The sequence below is a fragment of the Manis pentadactyla genome, chromosome 2 (genome assembly GCF_030020395.1).
Source record: "Manis pentadactyla isolate mManPen7 chromosome 2, mManPen7.hap1, whole genome shotgun sequence".
Classification (NCBI taxonomy): Eukaryota; Metazoa; Chordata; class Mammalia; order Pholidota; family Manidae; genus Manis; species Manis pentadactyla.
In genome coordinates this window covers 130831030-130852935 of record NC_080020.1, presented here as the reverse complement: position 1 = coordinate 130852935, position 21906 = coordinate 130831030, and the positions used below count along the sequence as shown (strand labels likewise).

General features: G+C 39.2%; 1 protein-coding gene across 3 annotated transcripts in view; it reads right to left on the bottom strand.

The window, feature by feature from the left end:
• DNAH5 (dynein axonemal heavy chain 5) overlaps positions 1-21906 on the bottom strand; it is a 257848-nt gene that overhangs the window by 100454 nt on the left and 135488 nt on the right. For all 3 annotated transcript variants that reach the window (XM_057496308.1, XM_036896717.2, XM_057496315.1), the window contains exons 34-42: positions 21205-21429; positions 19646-19818; positions 12858-13036; positions 12280-12467; positions 11754-11948; positions 8886-9020; positions 7535-7642; positions 5609-5762; positions 1253-1399 (exon numbers count right to left, since the gene is read on the bottom strand). In XM_057496308.1, coding sequence (XP_057352291.1) covers positions 1253-1399; positions 5609-5762; positions 7535-7642; positions 8886-9020; positions 11754-11948; positions 12280-12467; positions 12858-13036; positions 19646-19818; positions 21205-21429 — 1504 coding nt within the window. The remainder of the gene's footprint in view (positions 1-1252; positions 1400-5608; positions 5763-7534; positions 7643-8885; positions 9021-11753; positions 11949-12279; positions 12468-12857; positions 13037-19645; positions 19819-21204; positions 21430-21906) is intronic.

The following is a 21906-nucleotide window of genomic DNA, read 5'->3' as shown; positions in this document are numbered from 1 at the left end:
AATAATTCCTCTCGATTTCTTAACCTCTCTTCCTCACCAATACCAAGACAAAGTTTGTAGTTCTAATTTTTACTCACTGTGCAACAAACTGTGGAACATTCTACATCAAATAAACTGCTTTGAACATCCTAATTATGCTCATTTGACTCAAATTTAAGTAGAATTATGATCTAATCACCAGAGTCGCTTTGAAAGAATAGGCCTATGTTGCCTCTTTTTAGGAGGGGAAAAAAACCACCTCTCTGAGCTCCTATTCTTTAAAGTAACATTTGGTCCCTGGATCTGTGTTTACACAGGATTACTGGAACCAATCAGAAACAAAATTTGATTTATTTCCAGTTAAACAACTGCTGATATGAGAACACTTCAGAAATTAAGCGTTTTCATTTCTCTTTTGGCAATTGCTTTTAGGTTGATCGGCTACATTCGCTAAATGAGAACTTCAGGGACACCACCATGAACATTTTTCAATGGATTGCTGTTGCCTAAAGCATAGACTCATGAAGTCATGTCCAGTATCTTTTCTTTCCCCTGTGTTCTTCTTTCTCCTTGTGATTGCATCCACTGTCCCTTTCCCTTACTCACTCAGGAGTGAGAAAACACAATGAGAGGAGAGTTAATATCACCTCTTCCATCTGAGGTTATTTTCTGAAAACACTGGGTTCAATTCGCAGACTTCATAATTGAGCATATTCAGAGTGAACCCCAGTCCTTAACAAGTTTGTTTACACAACCGAACATCAGTGAACATCTATCTAAACAGAATAATTTGTTACTTCAATGTAGACTTTGTTTTGGTATACACAATTTTCTTCCCAAAGAAACCCATTTTCTCCTGTGATTTTTAAAGGAGAATCAGTTCTCTAAAAATAGGTCAGACTTAAATAAGAGTACATTTTTAAAAGAGCCAGTGGAAATAGTTATGGTAAGAACACTTTATTCAATACTATCAATTTTCCTTAACAGCTTTGTCTATATATATTTTTCTAAGATACCACAGGGATACAGGAACATTTTTTCAAGAGGAAAATAATTCTTTTTGTAGCCAAAAAAAAGGGGGAGGTGGGAGAGGAGAATTTTAAATATACTAACCAATAATTTCAATATTCACAAATATCACACTGATTTATAACTCCTTAGTTTGACTAAGATGTTATATGAAGAATACAGTTGTTCTACTGATTATAAACAGCCACCAAGGATTTTATTTAGAACCACATATCAAAAATAGTACTTGTAATTCATCTTCTACCTTTCTTAGCCCTCAGTGTTTTCCTCCAAAGCGTAGAAAATATCCCATCAGTCCAGTCATTCGTGGCCACGTCAAGCCGACCAAACATCTGTGGGGCTGTGATCGCTTTGGGATTCATCCTCATTTCCCGGTGCACTTTTCCACAATCTACACCAAGTAAATGCGAATTATAACAACTCAGAACAGGAGAACCATCATTAGGCAATATGGGACTAATTTGCTATGCACTATCAGCAGGTGTTCAAACTATGAAAAATGCAAAATTCTTTTGAAAATATATGTCTTTCAGCATTATGAGTTGTCAGAATTAGCCTCACTATATTTTACTGACTAAAGCATTTTTGCTCTTCTTCTTCTGTAAAAGAAAACTGCATGTTACATAAGGGGGAGAAAAAGGATACCATGAAGGAATTAATGCAATCTGGAAACACTTCAAATTTCACAGCTCAGAAATCTTTTGGTTTGCAGTGTACTGAATTAAATCTTGCATCTGAAATATCTCCTAGAGGCTGCCTCATTCCCTCCGTTATAAACTTTGATTTGCTAAGATGTGTTCTTGTTCATTTGGAAAAAATCAGCTACACTAACATTGAAGGAATCAGGAACTTTTTTTTTGTCGCCAACTTCAGAAAAGATACTTTCAAACCCTACATTCTGTATATAAGGAATGTGATTAATAAGCAGGAGAAGAATAAGGTTTAATGTATAAAATCATAAAAAACAGACATTAAAATACTACATACTGTGTGAAAGAGCAACAAAGACAGGCACACATTCGCACATACACACATTGAAAAAGGTGTTAAATTAAAACTCATTTAGAAAATTAGGCCATAGTTCACTTTTTTAAAAATTGCAAAAGGAATGGGAGTCATTATTTGCAATATTTTACAGTACTCAAGTTCAAGTTACTCACAATTCAGCATTTTTAATAAATAATATCTATAAGACCAGCAACAGGTTTTTAATATAATCACACTTTACAAAAGGCCAGGAAACTCTTTAAGTGTATGATCACATCATAGGTAGAAACTGGACTTGGTATGTTACCCATATAAAAGAAACTATAAAAAATTATTTCATTATGGTAGTAGGAAGAAATGTACCATTTTCATTTAAAATACCGTAACAGTTTTATAAGAACACCCTATGGGAAAATGTTTAACTTTCAAAATATTGGTTAAATTAATCATTCTAAATTCTCCTCCTAGGCTCTTCTTTACTGTCTTGATGGCTCCACCTTCATGGACTCGGCCCTGAGTAGGAACCCTCATCCTGCTGTCACCTCTTTCTGGACTACAGACCACCTCACCCCCCAAGTCCCACAGTCTGTTCTTCACAGGGCCACCAGATGGTCTTCTGCAAAGAGCTGGTCATGCCATTCCCCAGCTCAGTGGCTTCCCATCACCTGCAGATCAGAACCTAGGTATTTAGCAGACCTACAAAGCTCCTCATGCCATGCCTAGTGTGCTCATTTGCATTCCCCCAGAAAGCAAAGCCTGAGACAAGGTCATGTGGCCTGGGAGTCTGAAGCCAGGAGAAGGATAGAGCAAGACAGAAAAGGAGAGAAAGCCCTGATGGGGGCTCTCTGGTGAACAGGTCACAGATGTACTGTCCCTCTAATAGCAGGATGTGGGGCATTTGTCTTCAACTCTTCTCCCCCATTGGGTGAGGGTATGGCTGCCTCAGGGGCATAAATTCCCACCCAATCACTACTTTCAGGCTAAGTCAGTTCCCTAGCTTCAAGGAAACTCATGAGGCTGCAAAACTAGGAGACACCACTGACATTTGGGGGAGAACCTGCCCAACAGCTGCATCTGTAGCAGGGGAGGGAGGGTCAAGGAGATGTGGCACTGGGCGCCCATAGCATCTGCTAACCCCCCACCCCCATTCCCCCAAGTCCCACCCCATGCAAGTTACATTGTAGCCAAAGCACTTCTCACTACCTGCACAGCTCTTCATTCTGTTCTTAATCCACCTGCTACTGAACCCTCACACCTCAGCTAGAGTAGCACCTGCTCAAAGGTTTCTGGTTTCCTTTGCCTCTGTTCACAGCACAACTGTACAAACTTCCTCACAGAAACTCCATGTTGTGTCACTTGCTACACTGTAAGCTTCTTGAAAATATGGCCATTTTTTTTATGTCTGCTTTCCCATCTCTAGTACAGAACCTAGCAGAACCTCCAAGTACAGAACATCAAAGATATCTGATGAAAAAAACACACAATAATAAGGGAACAGGTAACATACACAGATCCACAAGTTCAGCCCAATTACCTTCTCAATCATTTGGGTAATTAAAATTTTCAACAAGAAGCAATGTATTACTAATGATAACAAATGTTTGCCCTACACACTAAAACCAAGAACAGGTTAATTTAGTGAAGATGAATTAGACTAATAATTAATTCATCTTCATAAAGAACTTCTCCAAAGCCAGTGATGCCACATGGATTACATAATTTAAACATATTATACATAATATATCTGTATTGTTTAATATTTAGTACTCATTTTGTTCAAGTCCTTGTACCAGGTGCATTTGTAAGTTTATTGGTAATGAGGCAGCTACATAAAAACAACGAAAGTATTATGAAGCATAATTTGAGAGGAAAACACATCATTTTAAAGCTATGTAAAAATCTCAAAACAGAATCTTAACAGCACACGTGAAAACACATGATAAATCCTGCAGGTATGAGCTCTCAGTTTTGGCAAAGGCAGGTGATAGCTGAGAACATAATCCTGTCTCAGTGTGAAGACCCTCTGGTAGAGGCCTGATGTACAGAATTCACTTGGCCCCAAAGCTGAGGATGCTGAGCTTAAATCCAGTGTGTGCAGGACCCTAGAGCAAGTACAGTCTCCAGCAAGCACCAATTCATTATCAGGGCATTGGAGCTCCGTGAACTGACTGAAAACCCAAAGAGGCACCTTTTCCCTGTGGGTCCATACAAGATGCATTCCAACTGCCAAAGTTCTGTGAAATTTTGGGACTCAACTCTGCCATGGCTAAAGGTTGCCTATGCTTTTAGGAAGAGAGTCATCAATGTCTGTTCAGAACCAGGGAAAGCAAGAATAGTCATGAATGCCCATTATTCTCAGATGACCTCAGGGTAGGGACTTCAATGCAAGGCTTAGGGACTTTGGAAACTAAATGCATTCACTTAATTTCACCAGAAAAATATCTTATTTCTATTCCAGGTGGGAAATTATCTCATGTTAAGGATGACTGTCAGTACACAGATTTCAAGAGTTGGGATTAGAATTATTTTTTGTTTATTAAGAGGTAGCATGTTGTATTAAGTCATTATTGGGAAGTGGCATGGTATACTGGAAAAGTCTGCATTTTTTCATTAGTAGACCCTGTCCTTAATTCTGAGTTCCAACCCTTATCATCTTTGCAACCTTGAGCATTTCTTTATTTGAGTCTTGACTTTTTTGTATGAAACAGGAATAATAAATAGCCACATCTCAAAATCGTTGTGAAAATTAAATGACATAGGTAAAACATAACACAATGCATAAAGTCACTTTAAAAAATATATTTTTCTGGCAGCATTATTCACAAAAGCCAAGATAAGGAAACAAGCTAAATGTCCATCAACATAGGACTGAATAAAGAAGATATGGTATATGTACACAATGGAATTTTATTCATCCAAGAAGGACATTTGCAACAACATGGATGAAGCTTAAGGGCATTATGCTAGGTGAAAATAAGTCAAAGAAAGAGAAATAGTTTATGATATCACTTATATATGGAATCTAAAAATGTCAAACTCAGAGAAATAGATTGTAGAATGATGGTTACCAGGGAGTGGGTGATGGGGGGAATGGGGAGATATTGGTCAAAGGGTAAAACTTCCAATTAGGTAACTAACAAGTTTGGGGATCTAACGTACAGCATGGTGATTATAGATAATAATACTGTATCATACACTAAAAAGTTGCTAAAAGAGTAGATCTTAGATGTTCTCACCACAAAAAAGAAATGGTAACTATGTGACCAGATGGAGGTGGTAGCTAATGCTCTGCTGCTAATATATAAATGCTTCAAAGCAGTATGTTCTACACATTAAAGTCACACAATGATACATATCAATTAAATCTCAACAAAGCTGGAAAAAAATGTTTTTCCCCTCTAATCCAGTAGTGTAATATGTTATCTCTAAAATATACCTAGTAAATGTACATTAACATACCCACAAATGTACCCAGGAAGCAACAGGCCCTCCTATAAAAAACACATATTCATGCATCTACCTTTGGGTCCCTCTTGGGGCATTCAAATGCGTCACAACTATTTAAATGTGTTGCCCAGCGCCACGCAGTTTGACTGACTGTACCCTTCCCTACCTGTCATGGCTCTCATCAAGGTGTGGATGCAGGTGGTTTTTCCTGCCCCACTAGGCCCCAGGGTCATCATTCCATGCCGCACTCTCTGGGTTTCAAACAGCTGGATGACTTTCAGCTTCCAAGGGGGATGGTTAATTAAACCAGCTCCCTCAACCTGAAATCATAACAAAACGCCAACATTAGGCCACATCAACAGTGGTCTCGACTTAACACGGTGCTCAAAATAAACACTGCCATGGCGCAGGGAGCAGATAGAGGAATGGGGAGTCGGCGTTTCATGCTACGGGGTTTTAGTTTGATGAAAAGAGTTATGATAGATGGCTGGTAGTGATGGCTGCACAATAATGTGAACATTCTTAATGCCGCTGAACAGTACACTTAAAAATGGTTAAAATGGTAAATTTTAGATCATGCATTTTACCACAAAAAATATAATGCAGAAAAAAATACATAAACAAAGATAAAAATCATGCTGAATATAATCAAAATATTATCCCAAACTAATAAGAAATAGCTGCATTTGTCTTTGGGAACTGAATACATTTATATTAATGTTTTGTTGAAGGCATTTCTTAGGAGCAACTTGAGAATAAAGACTCAAATATCAAAATGTATTTTTAAAATTTAATTTAAAAGATGATATTTAACAACTGTAAAAAAAAATTGTAGCATACCAAGGTAAAATTCCATATGAACTTCAAGCTATCTTTGTAAATCTACTGGGTAGTTTTTATCTGTCGAACATCTATATGGAAGTTACTCTGACAAACACTTCTAACTTCAATCTTCATAACAACACTAGAAGATTAGTACTATTGATACCTGCATTTTACCAACAAGGGAATTGAAGCACAGAGAGACTAAGCAATTCAGCCAAGATTACTACTTGCAAAGTTACAGAATGAGTATTTCAGTAGAAGAAACTCAGCTCCATGCTCTTTCCTATCCATGCTCTCTGCTGTCACGCTATGCTTAAACCAATAGTAAATGATGCTTTTTACTTACATAATTTTTAGATAATAATCATGTATCATTTTATACTATGCATTTGCTCTTCAGATTTTTCATATGCTACAAATTATTAATGTAAGTCACGTTATAAATTACTTTTATACTTAGTTCCTTAGGCATTGTTACAATTAATCTGGCCATCTGATGAGAAACCACTTGCAAAATGAATTATCATACTTACCTAATTAATATTTTTATATACTGGTTTTTAAAGGAAAATACCCATTAAATGCTAGCATATTTGATTTTAATTACAAGTATCTTCAAATAATTGAAATGTATTTTGTAAATACAAGCTAATCACCAATTGCATAAAACTTTTTTTTTCCAAACTGTTCTGAGGAATGGAAAACGAGGCACAAGGTTTACATGATGTATTTCCATTCCTAGGAAATTACAAAAAGTTAAAGCCTGTACCAAGTCCCATGGGAAATCCTGACACCTACTGATTCACATAGCAAGGTAGATCCTCAGAACCCAAGGGAGAAATCACAAGTGATCCAGGACCTGGGTAAAAAGAGTGACAGCTGAGGAGCTGCATGAGATCACTGCAAATGACGCTCAGAGGCAGCAGTCCAGAGACCATGCAAACACCAGGCCCAGAAAGAGCCAAGGCAAGCCTGGGCAAGGCGGCCAGCTAAGCCCCACTGGCCCCTACTGACCCATGACATTTTATTTCAGCAGCTGGTATGGAACAGTTTCCACCAATAACAGGGCCACTGGCAGGTGGCCAACTAGACAGGTGATCGTGCAGCAGTAGGAGACCCCCTGGCAAGAGGAGCTCTGTCAATGCTGTTGCAAGGGCCTCTCTGACAGCAGGAGTCACAACAGCCGCAGATTCGGCCACTGCACCTCCCTTTGTTCCCATGAAGTTCAGATGAAAGAGACACAGTCCTTGTTGCCCAATGAAATTACCTGTCTAGTAATTGCTGTTTCCAGTTCAGGGTAACCTGCCTTGTCCAGAAGAATATTTGGGAAGAGATCTTCAATCAAACTCAAAAATAAGGGTTCATCCTCATCAATCTAACAAAGAAAGGGGAATCACACTGACTATTTTGGCACAAACATAGCAATGTAGACATAAACCAAAAAGGCCCCACACAACCCAGGTTACTTTATCATAACCACTTATTTGTTTATAATAACCATGTTATTTATTTTTTGTAAATAAAATATCAACTTCACTGAAGCTCAAATTATTTCCCTCATGTTTCCCATAAAGTAAAACTTACTTTTTAAAAAGAAGGGGAGAATTATTTGTGGAGTATAACAATGAAGCAAAACTGAAGGAACAAAATGGCAACAGACTCACAGACTCCAAGAAGGAACTAGTGGTTACCAAAGGGGAGGGGTGTGGAGGGCGGGAGGGGAGGGAGGGAGAAGGGGACTGAGGGGTATTATGTTTGGTATACATGGTGTGGGGGTTCACGGGGAGAACAGTGTAGCACAGAGAAGGCACATAGTGGATCTGTGGCATCTTGCTGCACTGACGGACAGTGACTACATTGGGGTATGGGGGGCACTTGATAATATGGGTCAATGTAGTAACCACATTATTTTTTCATGTGAAACCTTCATAAGAGTGTATATTAATCATACCTTAATAAAAAGTTTTTTAAAAATAAAAAGAAGGGGAGAAAAGGGAGGAAGAAGAGAGAAAAAAAAGGAAAGAAAATATTTCCTACATGACACCCTTTCCATAAAATAACCAGTTTGGGGAGTTACTACATAGCCTAGGATTTCTCATTTAAGTTCGAAAGAATTTTTTAAATGAGCAATAGTAACAAATTCAGGAATTGGAATTTGGTTGATACTTTTATTTTAAAAATAAAAAATATATCATTCTGTCACCCTGTATGTAGACCCACTGATACTAGATAATTGGTTATCAACTAGTCTCTACTGTAATATGAAAGTGTGTGACATTATTACACACTTGTAGAATTTACATACAACTCCTACTAGTCTCCACAGACTCTGAAGAAGGTGAGATTTTTAGCTCAACACAAAAATGACTTGAGGTATTAAGAAACTTAACATGTGGACTTTCAATTCTATTGCAATAGGTATATGTTAGACTTGAGATGAGTTACCACAAAAATAACTTCTTAAAAAATGTCATTTAAAGTTATGTTCTCCAGTGCCTTATCTGATAATTAAGCATTTTAAATGAGCAACTTAAATTAAATATTTCTAAATCTCATTTGTGCATCGTTAGTTGAACTGACATTTGAGTGGGTGGAATGTTTCCATCTGTGAATCTTACCAGTTTAGAAAGATTCATGTCTCGAAGCACACGCATGACGATCGTGGACTCTGTGTCTGTGGGGCTGGCTCTCTTTGCTGCTCCCAATGTCCTCAAAACTGACAGAATGTTACGCAGACCAAAGTCATAATGTACCTGAAGAATACAAAGTACACCAAGCTTACTTTCAGTATTAACTTACCCATGGAAATTCTACAAATTTGACAGAAGACCTATTCACAATAATGAATAAATACTGATTTTCCTTCAGAAAACCTGTACAGTTAATGGAACAATAAGTTTTTGTATCAATATACTTTGAGCAAACACAGAACATCCAAAAGAGTTCTCTCAGGTACCATCATTAATTTAAGCCTTGATCAATTAGATCAGAATTAACAAAGAAAAGGGATAAATTTCCACTTGCAGTATACATGTCCCCTTGAGACTCCTCTTAATCAATCATCCATAAGAAAACTCACTCAATTCTCTAACGCTAAAATTCTGAACCAAATTAAACTGAGACCTCACTCGTGACAACCATATGTACTGTGAATAAAATGGTAGGGGAACTGAGGAGGAAGAAAAGTAGCCACATTCCAGGATTTCCAGGGGTGGGGGAGAAGGTTTGAGAGAATAAGGACAAATCAGAATGCCAAGCCCCCAGCTTTATTGTTCCCTTGATGTATATTTCTAAAAGCTCAATCACAACGAATTTCAGCAGATATAAATTAAAATAATAAAAAATAATTTATCCAACCACTATGGAAAACAGTATAGCAATTCCTCAAAAAATTAAAACTAGAACTATTATATGATTCAGCAGTCCCTCTTCTGGGTATATGGCCAAAGGAATTGAAAGCAGGGTCTCAAAGAGACTGAGTCCCCCCCTTCAAGTTCAAATTCTAATGGAGGTAATAAAATAAAAATGAGTGTATCTGCATAACAGTAACAATGACTTGAGAGTAGTTGGTGGGTGGAATTAATTGAGGAAAACTTATCAGAACTGGACTCAGTTGAATTTGCACACCCACATTCATAGTAACACTACTCACAAGAGCCGAGAGCCAGCAGCAGTCCAAATAACCACTTGCAGTACACATGCCCCCTTGATCAGTGGATGAATGGATAAACTGTGGCATGTATGTACCAAATCTTAACCACACTACACAATGGATGAACCTTAAGGACATTATGCTCAGTAAAATAAGACAATCACAAAAAGACAAATACTGTATGATTCTATGTATTGAGTACCTAGATTCCATATGAGGTACATAAAGTAGTCAAATGCATAGAAACAGAAAGTAGAATGATGGTTGTCAGGGGACAGGGGGAGGGGAAGAGAGGAGCTATTCTTCAATGGATGTTGAGTTTCAGCTCTGCAGGATCAAAAAGTTATGGAGATCTGTTTTCATTGTGAATGCACTTAACACAGCAGAACTGAACACTTAAAAATGGTTAAGATGGCCAATTTAATGTCATGTATTTTTTACCATAATAAAACAATAGCTATAGCAAAACAAAACAAAAACAAAAACAAAACAATTATCCCCTAAGGTAACTGGGAGGAGTATACATCACTTAACACTAGTCATTCAGAGGATGGAGCACATAAAAATATTTGGACTGAGTCCCCCCCTTCAAGTTCAAATTCTAATGGAGGTAATAAAATAAAAATGAGTGTATCTGCATAACAGTAACAATGACTTGAGAGTAGTTGGTGGTTGAAATTAATTGAGGAAAACTTACCAGAACTGGACTCAGTTGAATCAATGGGCATGAAGTGAGATTCACAGAATGTTCACCAAGAAGAGGCCAGCATGGAGCCAACTATTTTGCACTCACTGACTCATGTCACTTCACAATGGCCTTGTGAACAGGCTGAAGGAGAGCCGATACCATAGAATAGAACTGTGTGTGTGTGTATATTTATCTTCTTGGTTCTGCTTCTCTGGGGAATCTTGACTAACAAGACTGTAAGACTCATCCTGCTGGAACCCCTTTCCCTTCTCACTTTGTAGAAGCAAGTGGCTGCACTGGGGAGCCCCACAAAGTAAAGAACTGCACGCAGCCTGTAGAAACTGAAGGTGGCCTTCTCCAGTGGACAGCCAGCAAGAAACTGAATCCTTGGTTTACAGCCTCAAGGAACAGAAGTTTTGGGTGATCTTAGGAGTAAATCTTTCAAGCATCCGATAAAACTGTAGCATCCGATGAAACTGTAGCAGTGGTCAAGCCCTGAACGCAGCCTTGTTAGACCCTAAGCAGAGGGGGGCCCCAAGCTGTGCCAGGGCTCCCCACCCACGGAAACTGTGGAATAATAAATGGGTGTTGTTTTAGCCACTAACTTTGCAGTAACATTGTTACCCAGTAACAGATAACTAATAGAGAAGTAGTACACGCCTCTTAACTCTGAAACCACATGTCAGAGCCTGCTGTGCCAAAGAGTACAGGAAACTAGAAAGGAAATTACAATAGATAAGAAAGGTAATTAGCAAAGTTTGTCAAATAATTGAGTGAGCATAGAAGGAAGAAGAGTAAATGATTGAGAGGGTCCTGAACACATAAGGACACATAACATATATTATGATAAAGGAACAGATCAGATAGAGACCAAATATTAATATCCATAATTCTTGGGCTCTTATATCAGTTCAGATAGTTTTCACTTCATTTCTATGCTGCAAACACTAATTTGCTGAAATGTACTTGTTAATAAAACTGCATATTAAATAATCTTTGTAATGATACAACCTTTTATTTTGTAACAACTAGGTACTTTGCCAACAATCCCAGTCTACAATTTTTCAAAAGGGGAAGGGAAGATTTTACTGAACAGAAAAAATTAAACATGCACAAGTACCCGTAGAAACATTCAGAATGTCACACCTGCTTAGAAAGCTGCTCCTCACACAGCTTGTAGAGCGTGAAAAACTTCCTGGCCAGAACAATGTTGTCAATGAAGCCACAACTAGCCAGCTTCACCCTTATGATAATCTGACGGTCAGGGACCATCATGGCTACAGAGCGGAAGTTAATCTTCAAGTTTTCAGGGAGTTCCTGCCGCCCAGCATAGCCAGGATTCTGTACAGAAAATAAAACCCAGGGATGAATGACACAGTCATAGAGCCACAATCACACATCTGCACGATATTAAAAGATTCATTATGTACACACAACAGACCTGGAATGACAACCAGAGAATTCATTTACATATCTCACTTTCCTTTTAACTGGAGAGACTAAGTCATGAGTTATTAACATGAGTTTTGTTTAACACCAAAGGCTTTCAAACAGGAGTGAGAATTAAATCCCAGTTTCCAGTCATAGAAAATAAGTGACACAGGGCCAAGGGGATGCATGAAAACTGTGATAAGAAGGCTGAAATGCAGTAGCTGTCCATGCGGTTCCTTACCATGGTTAGAAAAAGCCCAAACTCAGGGTTCATCGTCACGTTATCACCATCAGTAAAAATAAAAGATTTTTTATGCTCCTTTTTACATGTCAGAATGATGGAAATTTGCTGCGCAGCCACTGAGAGAACAGGTAGATCGATACGGTTGAATTCATCAAAACAACCCCAGGACCCAGACTGTGCCAGTCCTTAGAAAGGAAATTAAATAGAAAATCCAATTAGTACAAAATTTTGGAAAGCCAAAGATAAAGGCATTGTGCAGCTGCCAAGACAAGCCAGAGATAAGTCTGTTCAAAAATAAAATTGAACAAATAGATCACACATAAACTGCCCCCAAAATAACTCACAATATGTCATTTTTTCTGTAAACAATCAACCTGCAATGATACAGGATCCCTACAAAGGCAAGTGATGCTGACATCTGACCCACACAACACTGGTAAGATTCAGATTGTCCAAAAATGTTTTACAAAGTTAAGAAATGACACAAAAATGTAGCCAATTGTTGAAAAAACAAATCTTAATAAATATTCCACCTTAACTTAAATTTCTTATCAAATAAAAACTATAACCCTCACCTTTAAAAATCCTTCCAAGTCCTCGGAAATCCATCTGGTCTGAGCAATTGAAAACCACGACGTATTTTCCAAGACAGCGTCCCATGTCTTTAGTAGTTTCTGTTTTGCCTGTTCCCGCGGGTCCAGCAGGAGCGCCGCCCAAGCTCATTCCCAGCGCTTGAGCCAGTGTGATGTAACACCTGAGGGACACAGACACGGCTGGGGCCACACACCGGCCCCATAGGAAGCTTCTGAGGTATCACAGGGAAGTGAGACCCGAACAAGATTTTAAAAATGAAGATCCAGGCCACTGTCACTACATAACTTTTCCAAAACTATGTCGTAAAATAGGCTTATCCTTACGGATATTAACGTGTGCTGAAGAAAAACAAGGGGACGGTATGCTGTCAAATAAGTTTGAAGACTCTTAAAAAGGTTCAACAGGCTTTCTTATGATAATGTGTATTAACAATCTCCAAATATGAAAAAGAGTACATAGTATTTCCAAAACTTCCTGGCAAAAATCCACCAACATCTAAAGAATAGCATTCTATTAAACAAATTGGGAACCATTATAGTAGACTAACCCCCTCTGAATCTGAGAGTTGATCATTTGATGTACTTGGGGACCAACGATCACATGAGATTTAAATCACATATTATTAAAATCACATCTTAAATCTATCTCTGTGAGCATCCACCCCTGCACATATCTCCTACTGTCTCTTACTGTATATTAACAAATAAAAGACTGTTGTGACAGAATATAAGAATGCCTGTGACAGAAAAAAATTAACCTGATAAATGGCTGATGAATTACTTGACTCCCAGCATCACCCAGTGTTGTCAAAGGAGGTAATTTATGACATAATGCGGGTTAGGGTTCTCTTATGGCCAAACTCTAAAACATTCATTGGGCTTGAAAAAGATTTCAAAGGAAATAGAGTGACTGTCCAGCACGAAGGGTAGGGAATAAACGGTGAGCATACCAACTGGAGTGCCTCTAGGGTCTCTCTTTTATTGGAAATGGGTTTCTGGAAGCACAAGTAAGTGACTCAGCCCTGAATGCAAAACAGCCTGGATACAGAAGACGGTATGAGTATAAAATCAGGAGGACACTGATCTCACTCTGATTTTGCCTTTTCACCCAAGCTTTTGTTTCCCTTGCAGAGCAGTCTCTGTAATCATAGCTAAAAGGAGGTGCTCCAGACATTATGTCACACCCCAGAGAGCCCTGCAGAGAAGCTGTGGTTTTCCCTGCTTTGCGGATGAGGAGAGAAGCTCACAGAGATGGAACAGCTTGTCTCAGGATTGTCACAGCAGAGCGGAGACTTGAGCCGGCCTACTGCACTGCCCGGCTCTAGACGTCCACCCTGCTGGGGTAAGGAATAAATCTCCAGGAAGTCTGGCCCCCCAGCTGTTCTGTCTCTTCATAGCTGGGATCACTTGGGTTTACATTTAACTGAAGAAGAAGCAAGGTACTAAGCTACCTGAAAGAAGTCATCGTATTTCCACGAAAAATGGATGGACCAGCCAGTGATATATACCTCCCTGTTTCCACTAGGTGGTACTTCAATTCAACTGCTCTACACAGGCATCCAAACATCCCCAGGTCTTGCTTTTCAGGGGCAGGAGTTGCTGTCACAGGCCTTCCTGTGCAGGTTTGTGTGCCCTGTTGCAGAGGATTCTGCATGTGTGTGTACCTGGCTCACTGCCTCCTCAGCCTTCCTTTCCAGTCTCTTTCAAAACGGTTGTCATTCAGCAGGAGGGTTTGAACTTTCATAGGACTTAGCAGCCTTTCGCTACTCTATGAGTTCTCAGCCTCCCCAACAGAGGAATCTTACTTGTGCTTTCAGAAACCCATTTCCAATAAAAGAGAGACCCTAGAGGCACTCCAGTTGGTATGCTCACCGTTTATACCCTACCCTTCGTGCTGGACAGTCACTCAATTTCCTTTGAAATCTTTTTCAAGCCCAATGAATGTTTTAGAGTTTAGCCATAAGAAAGCCTCCTCCCGTAAGCTGTCTGCTCTCAGAACTGGGTCCAGGTCACACTTGGATGCCCACCTACTTGGCTGACCCTGGCACCTAGTGCTCTGAACAGTTATACCCATCCAGCCACGCACTCTCACAACTGCCCCAACAGCTACTGGAGTCCGAGATGCAGAATGTGGCCTCAGCATGAGACAAAGACCAGCCCTGTGACCCAGGTCTCACCTGCAATTTAACCAAACATCTTCACCAGTCCTAGCACCCCAGGTGCCCTGCAGCACATGTAAACAAGAATGCCTTCGGTTCCCACTCGTAAAGAGCATTGATTTTAAAAAGCTAAAAAACTTCCTAAGGCAGTGAAAAACTTCACAGAAAAAGAAACTTCCTAAGGTACATGTATCAAGAAGGCATTTTTCTTTGTGAGACCTTGGTTTAGTTATAGATGCTTTGATTATAGGACAGACCTAAGGAGAAAGGAAAGGTTGATAAAGAATGTGTTATCAGTGATTAAGAAAAATAGTCACAACAACAATAATACCAATGACTAATATTAACTCTCTGTCAGGCCCTGGGTATCCCCTCATCTCCCCTCTTGTCCACACAATGGTTCCACAAGAAGGGAATCAGAGAGGCTAGGTGTGTTGGCCAAGACTGCCCAGCTGTTAAGGGCAGAGTCCATTGGTCAACACTCAGGCACAGCTCATAGGACCTATGAGAACAGGTCAGAGAAAGACACATGCTGTTGCACCTGCCCACGTTGCTTATCAGCAGATAAGATGCCTCTCTCCACCTTCAGTTTCTGCTGCCCTCTGCCTGTAGTGACAGTGGTACTATGATTCCAGTCTCTTCTCTTTGTCCTCAGGAGTGGAAGGATGGACTGTACATGAAAGGCACCATGAGCCTCCAGAGAAAGGCACTATAAGTTTAGCAATTATAATGACTATTTCATCATCTGAAATACCTGCCACTCTACCCACAGGACGTCAAGCTTCCCAAAGAGTAAAGCCCCCAATGATATTCAATCTTCACAGTGCAATCAGCAAAAGACTGACAACATGTCAATCTCTCTGCACTTTGATTTTTATTTTTAAGTATTAATTTTCATGAGGATTTCTTTTATAAAAGGGCAGCAAATCTTGTAACAGAATCCCAACAACCAGCAAAAAATTATGACTCATTTCTCCCATAACCTACTTTGTTAAAGAAAAATGAGTAAGAGAACATTCAGGATGAGACAGACTGAAACAAATTTTAGAACCACCTCTGTTTATGTTCTTATATATACCCATTTGCTCCCATGTTTTTTGATATAGAAAGTTGTAGAAGATAATGAATATAGTGAAAGTTGCAGAAAAGTTTGTATAGTCTGAAATCTATATGTGAAAATTCGGAAGAATTTTGACATACAAGCATTTGAAATTTCTAGAAGGAAAAAAATTAATTGTTCATTGCTTTGAAAAATAGAAAAAATTTTCATCTCACTCTTTTGACAGTATGTCCTTCTGCACTATTTGCATTTTTCATCACAAAGATGTAACTTTGAAAATAAACATTCCTTTCATTCATTCAGGAAATATTTGTTTAATGCCTATTACTTGACAGAACTATTCTAGGATTGGTGAACAAATCACAGGAAGTCTGAGCCTCAAAGCACTGACATCCTATGGGAAGGAAACAGATCATTTAAAAATAGGAAACAGGAACCATAAAGCTGATTGGGAAGGTCAGGGAGTGTGGGGATTGCTGCTTCAAATGTGGCTGGTCTGAAGACCCCCTCTGAGGTGACATTTGAGCAGAGATCTGAAGGAGGTGAGGGAGCCAGCTAGGCCCATCATGAAGGGAAAATGATTCTGGGTCCAGGCAACAGCAAGTGCAAAGGCCCTGAGGCAGGAGCTGTTCAAGGAACCACCAAGGAACAAACTGCTGGAGCTGAATGAGGAAGAAGAGATGGAAAAGTAGCAGGGGCCAGATAATGCTGGGCTTTGTAGACCAATGTGGGGACACTGACTTTTACTTTGGATGAGATGGAAAGACATTGGAGGGACTAAGCAAAGGAATGAGAGAATTTGACTCCTACTCCAGTGTCTGTATTTGGCAGAGGCAGGGAGGCCAGTTAGACAACCGCTGAAATGATATAGTGGCTTGGATTCGCATGATAACAGCAAAGAGGTGAAAAGTGGTCATATCCCAAAGGAGTTCTGAAAGTGGTGTTGACCAAGCTTGATGATAGACTGGATAATGAAATGAAAGAAAAAGAAAGGTGGCGAGATGACTCAAGGATTTTGCCTTGAGCAGTGGAAGGATGGAAGTACCATTTGCTAAGGTGGAGAAGAGCACCAGAGGGCAGGCTTGGAGGGGACAATCAAACATGTTAAGTGTAAACTGCCTGTAAACACCCAAGCAAACACATTGCATGTTTGTGGATTTATGTATGCGTCTGGAGCTCAGGGGGGAAGCCCTGGCTGGATGCAGAAATAGGGGGGTCAACATCTAGATGATTTTTAAAGCCATTTGAGATCACCTAAGGAGTGAGTATCGATGAAGAAGAAGGTCTTGGTGCATTTTATGTTTAGGGATTGGGAAGGTGCCGAGGAACCATAAAAGACGGTATGAAGGGACAACCAGAACAGTAGGAGGAGTGAGAGAATGTGGTGTTCTGGAAGCTGTGTGAAGAATGGGTATCAAAAGGAGAGAGTGATCACCTGTGTGAGTGCTGCTGATCAGGCAAGGAAGATGAGAACTAGAAATGGCCACTGGATATACAACACGAAGGCCTGGGCGATGTCTGACCAGACAGGAGGAAGACAATGTGAAGACTAATGGTCCCCAAAGATGTCCACATTCTAATCTCTGGGACCTGTAAATATGTTCCCTGGCATGGCTAAAGGGGCTTTGCAGATGGAATTAATGTTAAACAGAGATTTGGAGATTATCCTGTATTGCCTGTTGGACCCAATGTAATCTCAGGAGTTCTTAAAATTCGGAGAGGGAGGCAGAAGAGTGAGCCAGAGACATGACACAGAAGCAGGAGAGATTCCAAGCAAAGAGGATCTCAACCCACTGTTGCAGGTCGGGAAGATGGAGGAAGGGGGCCACAAAGCAGGACGTTCTGCAACCTCCAGAAGGTGGTCACAGCCTTCAGCTGGCAGTCAGCAAGGAAACCGGGGCCTGGGGCCTGCCACTGCAAAGAAAGCAACTCTGCCAAAGACCTGAAAGAACCGGAAATGGATCAGTTCTTCCCTGGAGACTCCAGGAAGGAGCAGAGCTGCGCTGAAGCCTGCAGTTAGCCCAAGAAGACATGTGTCAGACTTCTGACATTCAGGACTGCAAGTTAATTAGTTGGTGCTGTTGAGGCTTCTAAATTTGTCATAATGTGATATGGAAGAAATAGAAAAGCAATAGAGAATCTGACTGGAGTGAGTTCAAGATAAAATAGGCTGAGAGAAATTGTGCTTTTGAGGAGTTTTGATGGGATCACAGAAGTGGGAAGAAGACCAGAAGGTTCACGGCAGGATTTTCTTTCTGGAAGCAATGACAGCTTATTAGCTGCACCAGGACAGCTGTGTTGGTTAATGAGTGCATGTTCTCTCCTACAATAGCATCTATCATCTCAATAAAATAAGAAAGGAGATCTTTGGTAGAGAGAGAAAAGGGGGAGTACTGGAGGTTTGAAAAGAGAGAAGGTTTGAAATAACTGCTAAGTCCCGAGGGTTTTAGGAACTCTTCACATTTTGTGACTGTTCACCTCTGCTCTTTAAATAATGACCAATCACCTCCGCACTTCAAACACCTCAAAGAACATCCCATGGCATACAAAGTAAATCATCTTCAGTCCAGACATAAGAAGGAACATAAACAGCATGAAGATGAAAAAATGCTACAGGAAATAAACAATAAAATCTCTGCCACTCCTCCATTCTCAGCAGAAGGTGAGCATTTCATTTAGTATCACAAATGAGCAGGATGAACAATCTAGGAGATGACAGTGCCATTACATCAACCTTTTTTCTTCCATTCTGTCTGATAGTATTTTTAATCAAATAGCGCAGAGGCTCATTCCATGAAAGTGCACAATATTCAGTTTCAGCTTCCCCTTGCGCCTAATATTAACATTCACACTCAGCCATTTTGTCCAAAGTTAAGTGTTCAGTTCATCCCTGAACACAGCATATACAACTGGCAGATGCTACAAAGTTCAAGTTGTTCTAAATGAACAATAGAATACAAGCAGTGGGAGGACCCTTGGAGACAGCCTAGTTCATTCTCCAGGAGAGACAGCTGAATCTAAGAAAGCTGTATGGCAGCTCTGGCTAACGCAGTAGGTAAATAATAAGCAAAGGGCAGAACCAAGAATTCCAGATGTCCACACCAATGTCCTCTCCACAGCTTTTCACCTGTATAGATACTCAATTTCTTTCCAGCCAAAAAACTACCTGAATTGTCTCTCGGTAATGACAACAAACATCATAGTCCCCAAAGCAGACCTCAAGCCCCCTGTGGTTTGCACCTATTGACATGTGGCAGTAAATTCCCTTTCTGACCCATCTGATGTTCACCCAGGTCATTTACATTTAGCCTGTATAAGCCTGAAAGCAAGGAAGCAACATGTTCTAGCAAAATCATACACCTAAATCCCATGCAAAGGCACACAGGAAAAGCCAAAAATACTGAATTTCAAAGACTTAGGTATCAAAGAGCCCATAAACCCTAACAAGACATTAAGCAAAATCCCTTGAGCAGCTCGAGAGCATAAAAATGTCGGGGAGATGGGGGAGGCAGGGGGAAAGAGGTTGGGGAATCACAGAGCCCTTCCATCACCTGTCTGTGAGTGGAGTTATGACAAGCCTGTCAGTGCAGCCTAAAAATTCGTTCTGGTAAATGAAAGCCACATCTGTGATGTGAATCATCATCTTGTCAGAATCTTCATTAAAATAAAATCTGCACTGTTTCAGCCACTCAAAGTCTGTAGGGCTCTTGATATGCATGTGACACTGAAATGCAAAAGATATATGTTAAAACTGAGATGAAAACCACTTATTAAATAGGCACATTACCATCCCTGTAGGTCATAAGGTAAAGAAAATAGAACTCAAAGACAACCCAGCCAGCTCAAGATGTCAACTACATTGCCCTCCAACCCTCTTATTTATTGATCAGCAAAAAAGATCTCTTAAGATACGGGAATAGGAAAATTCAAGAGAAACCCCTAATTGTGCCCACCAATTTAAATAGCGTGATATGTTTTAATAGTGAGGTAAGATTCATTTCTTAAATTTTACCCTTAAATGACCAATACCACTGTCCTAACCATGAAAAATCATCTATGAAAAACATGTCTTGGTAACAAAGACAGAATTAAACAATCTCATTAGGAAAAAGGCATCTCTGATGATTATAATGGTATTGCATGTCAAGAACTTGGCTTTCTTGACTCCATTAATTATTTTTCCTAGAATTTGCAGCAGGCCAAAATTTCTAACATCTCAACGGCAGTTTATTACCAGCAATACTTTGGTCTGAATTTTTTTAACCAAAATTTTAAGCCACCTTAATCATTTTTCTTTGACAAAAAAAAAAAAAAAATTTTTTTTAATTACCCCAAACCCTTTATTCCTTGAAGGCAAACAGTGTGCTTAACAATTAAGAGAGGAGATTAGCATAGAACAGCATGAATGGGCTCCCTTTATTTCCATTACATCAGAACCAATTTTTCATAATCATTTTTACATAATGGGGTAAGACACCATCTAGAAGATTATTATGAAAATAAGAGCTTCTTGCCTCCTATCTAACGCTGTATTTTATAGCAGAGGACAACTTTCATTTCTTTTTACATTTCCTGTTTTCTGTAGCTACTAAACTCTCTTTTCAACCCTGTTCCCTCTTTAAGGCAAAAATCTGCATGACACCTGAATGTCACAAACTATATTACAAAAGATCATTTGCAATCAGTGACATAAAATGTAGCAAAACTTGCTAAAGGTGTGATTTATCAAAAGTCTTAAAAGAAATACCAAACAGCTCTATTAGCAGGATTACTTATTTCCATAGCAAGAAACTGATAATCTTCAATTAATAACTAATAGGAGCACAAGACAAATGAAAGCTTTTCAGGATGTTGCGTGGCATTTTAGCATTAAAAATGATCACATAAAGAATTTTAAAATAAAGTCTAATTGCCTCAATAACATCTGACTGAAATCTCGGCTAAACACTGAAAAGAAAATCTGACAAAACACACTCTTATCATTAAGATGACCCTTTCCCCGAATTTAACCTTTTCTTTGAATTCATTGAAACAAATTCCAGCAGGTAAACACAGACAGCATCTAGTATTTGCTTTTCTGTACACGGTATAGCATTTATAAAGCATTTACCAGGTCATTGAAGATATCCCTTTGGTGCACATGAATAGTAATCAAAGTCTCATATTTCACTCGTTCCATGGAAGTCAGATCCTGTGTTGTGATGTCTATCAATGTATTCAGTAGCTCCAGGAAAGACTGATTGGTTTTCTGCATGATTTTTTTATCGAATTTGGCATTTCTAAGGGCTTCCTCCGAATCTCGTGTCCATATCATTTGAATTCCTAATAATCCAACCTTAGGGAAATAAAAAAGGTTGTATGGGTGTGTACAGCATATTAATACATTTAAATAGAAATTATAATACTGTATAATTAATAGTTATTATTATTATGTGAAGATAAAGCCATCCTTAATGACCTCAACATGGTGTGTGTTTTGAAACCTATGGAAACTCTACTCACATTGTTCAACTGGCAATTACAGATGTACAGCCTCATGATGTGGCTACAATTATTTTCTGGTAATTTTAAGTTATTTATTATTTAAGTCATATTTCTACATAGATAGATTTTAAGTTACTGGCAGGGAAACAACATGTCTTAAAACTGCTTTCACCAAATAGGGGTTTACACATAATATACTCACAAGATCTTTACTGATCACAATGAGTAAGAAAATATCATTTTCTGTATTTTAATGCTGAAATATATTTTCCATTTTTCTGGTATAACGTATACACAGTACATTTTTATGAATTTAAGTACTACAGAG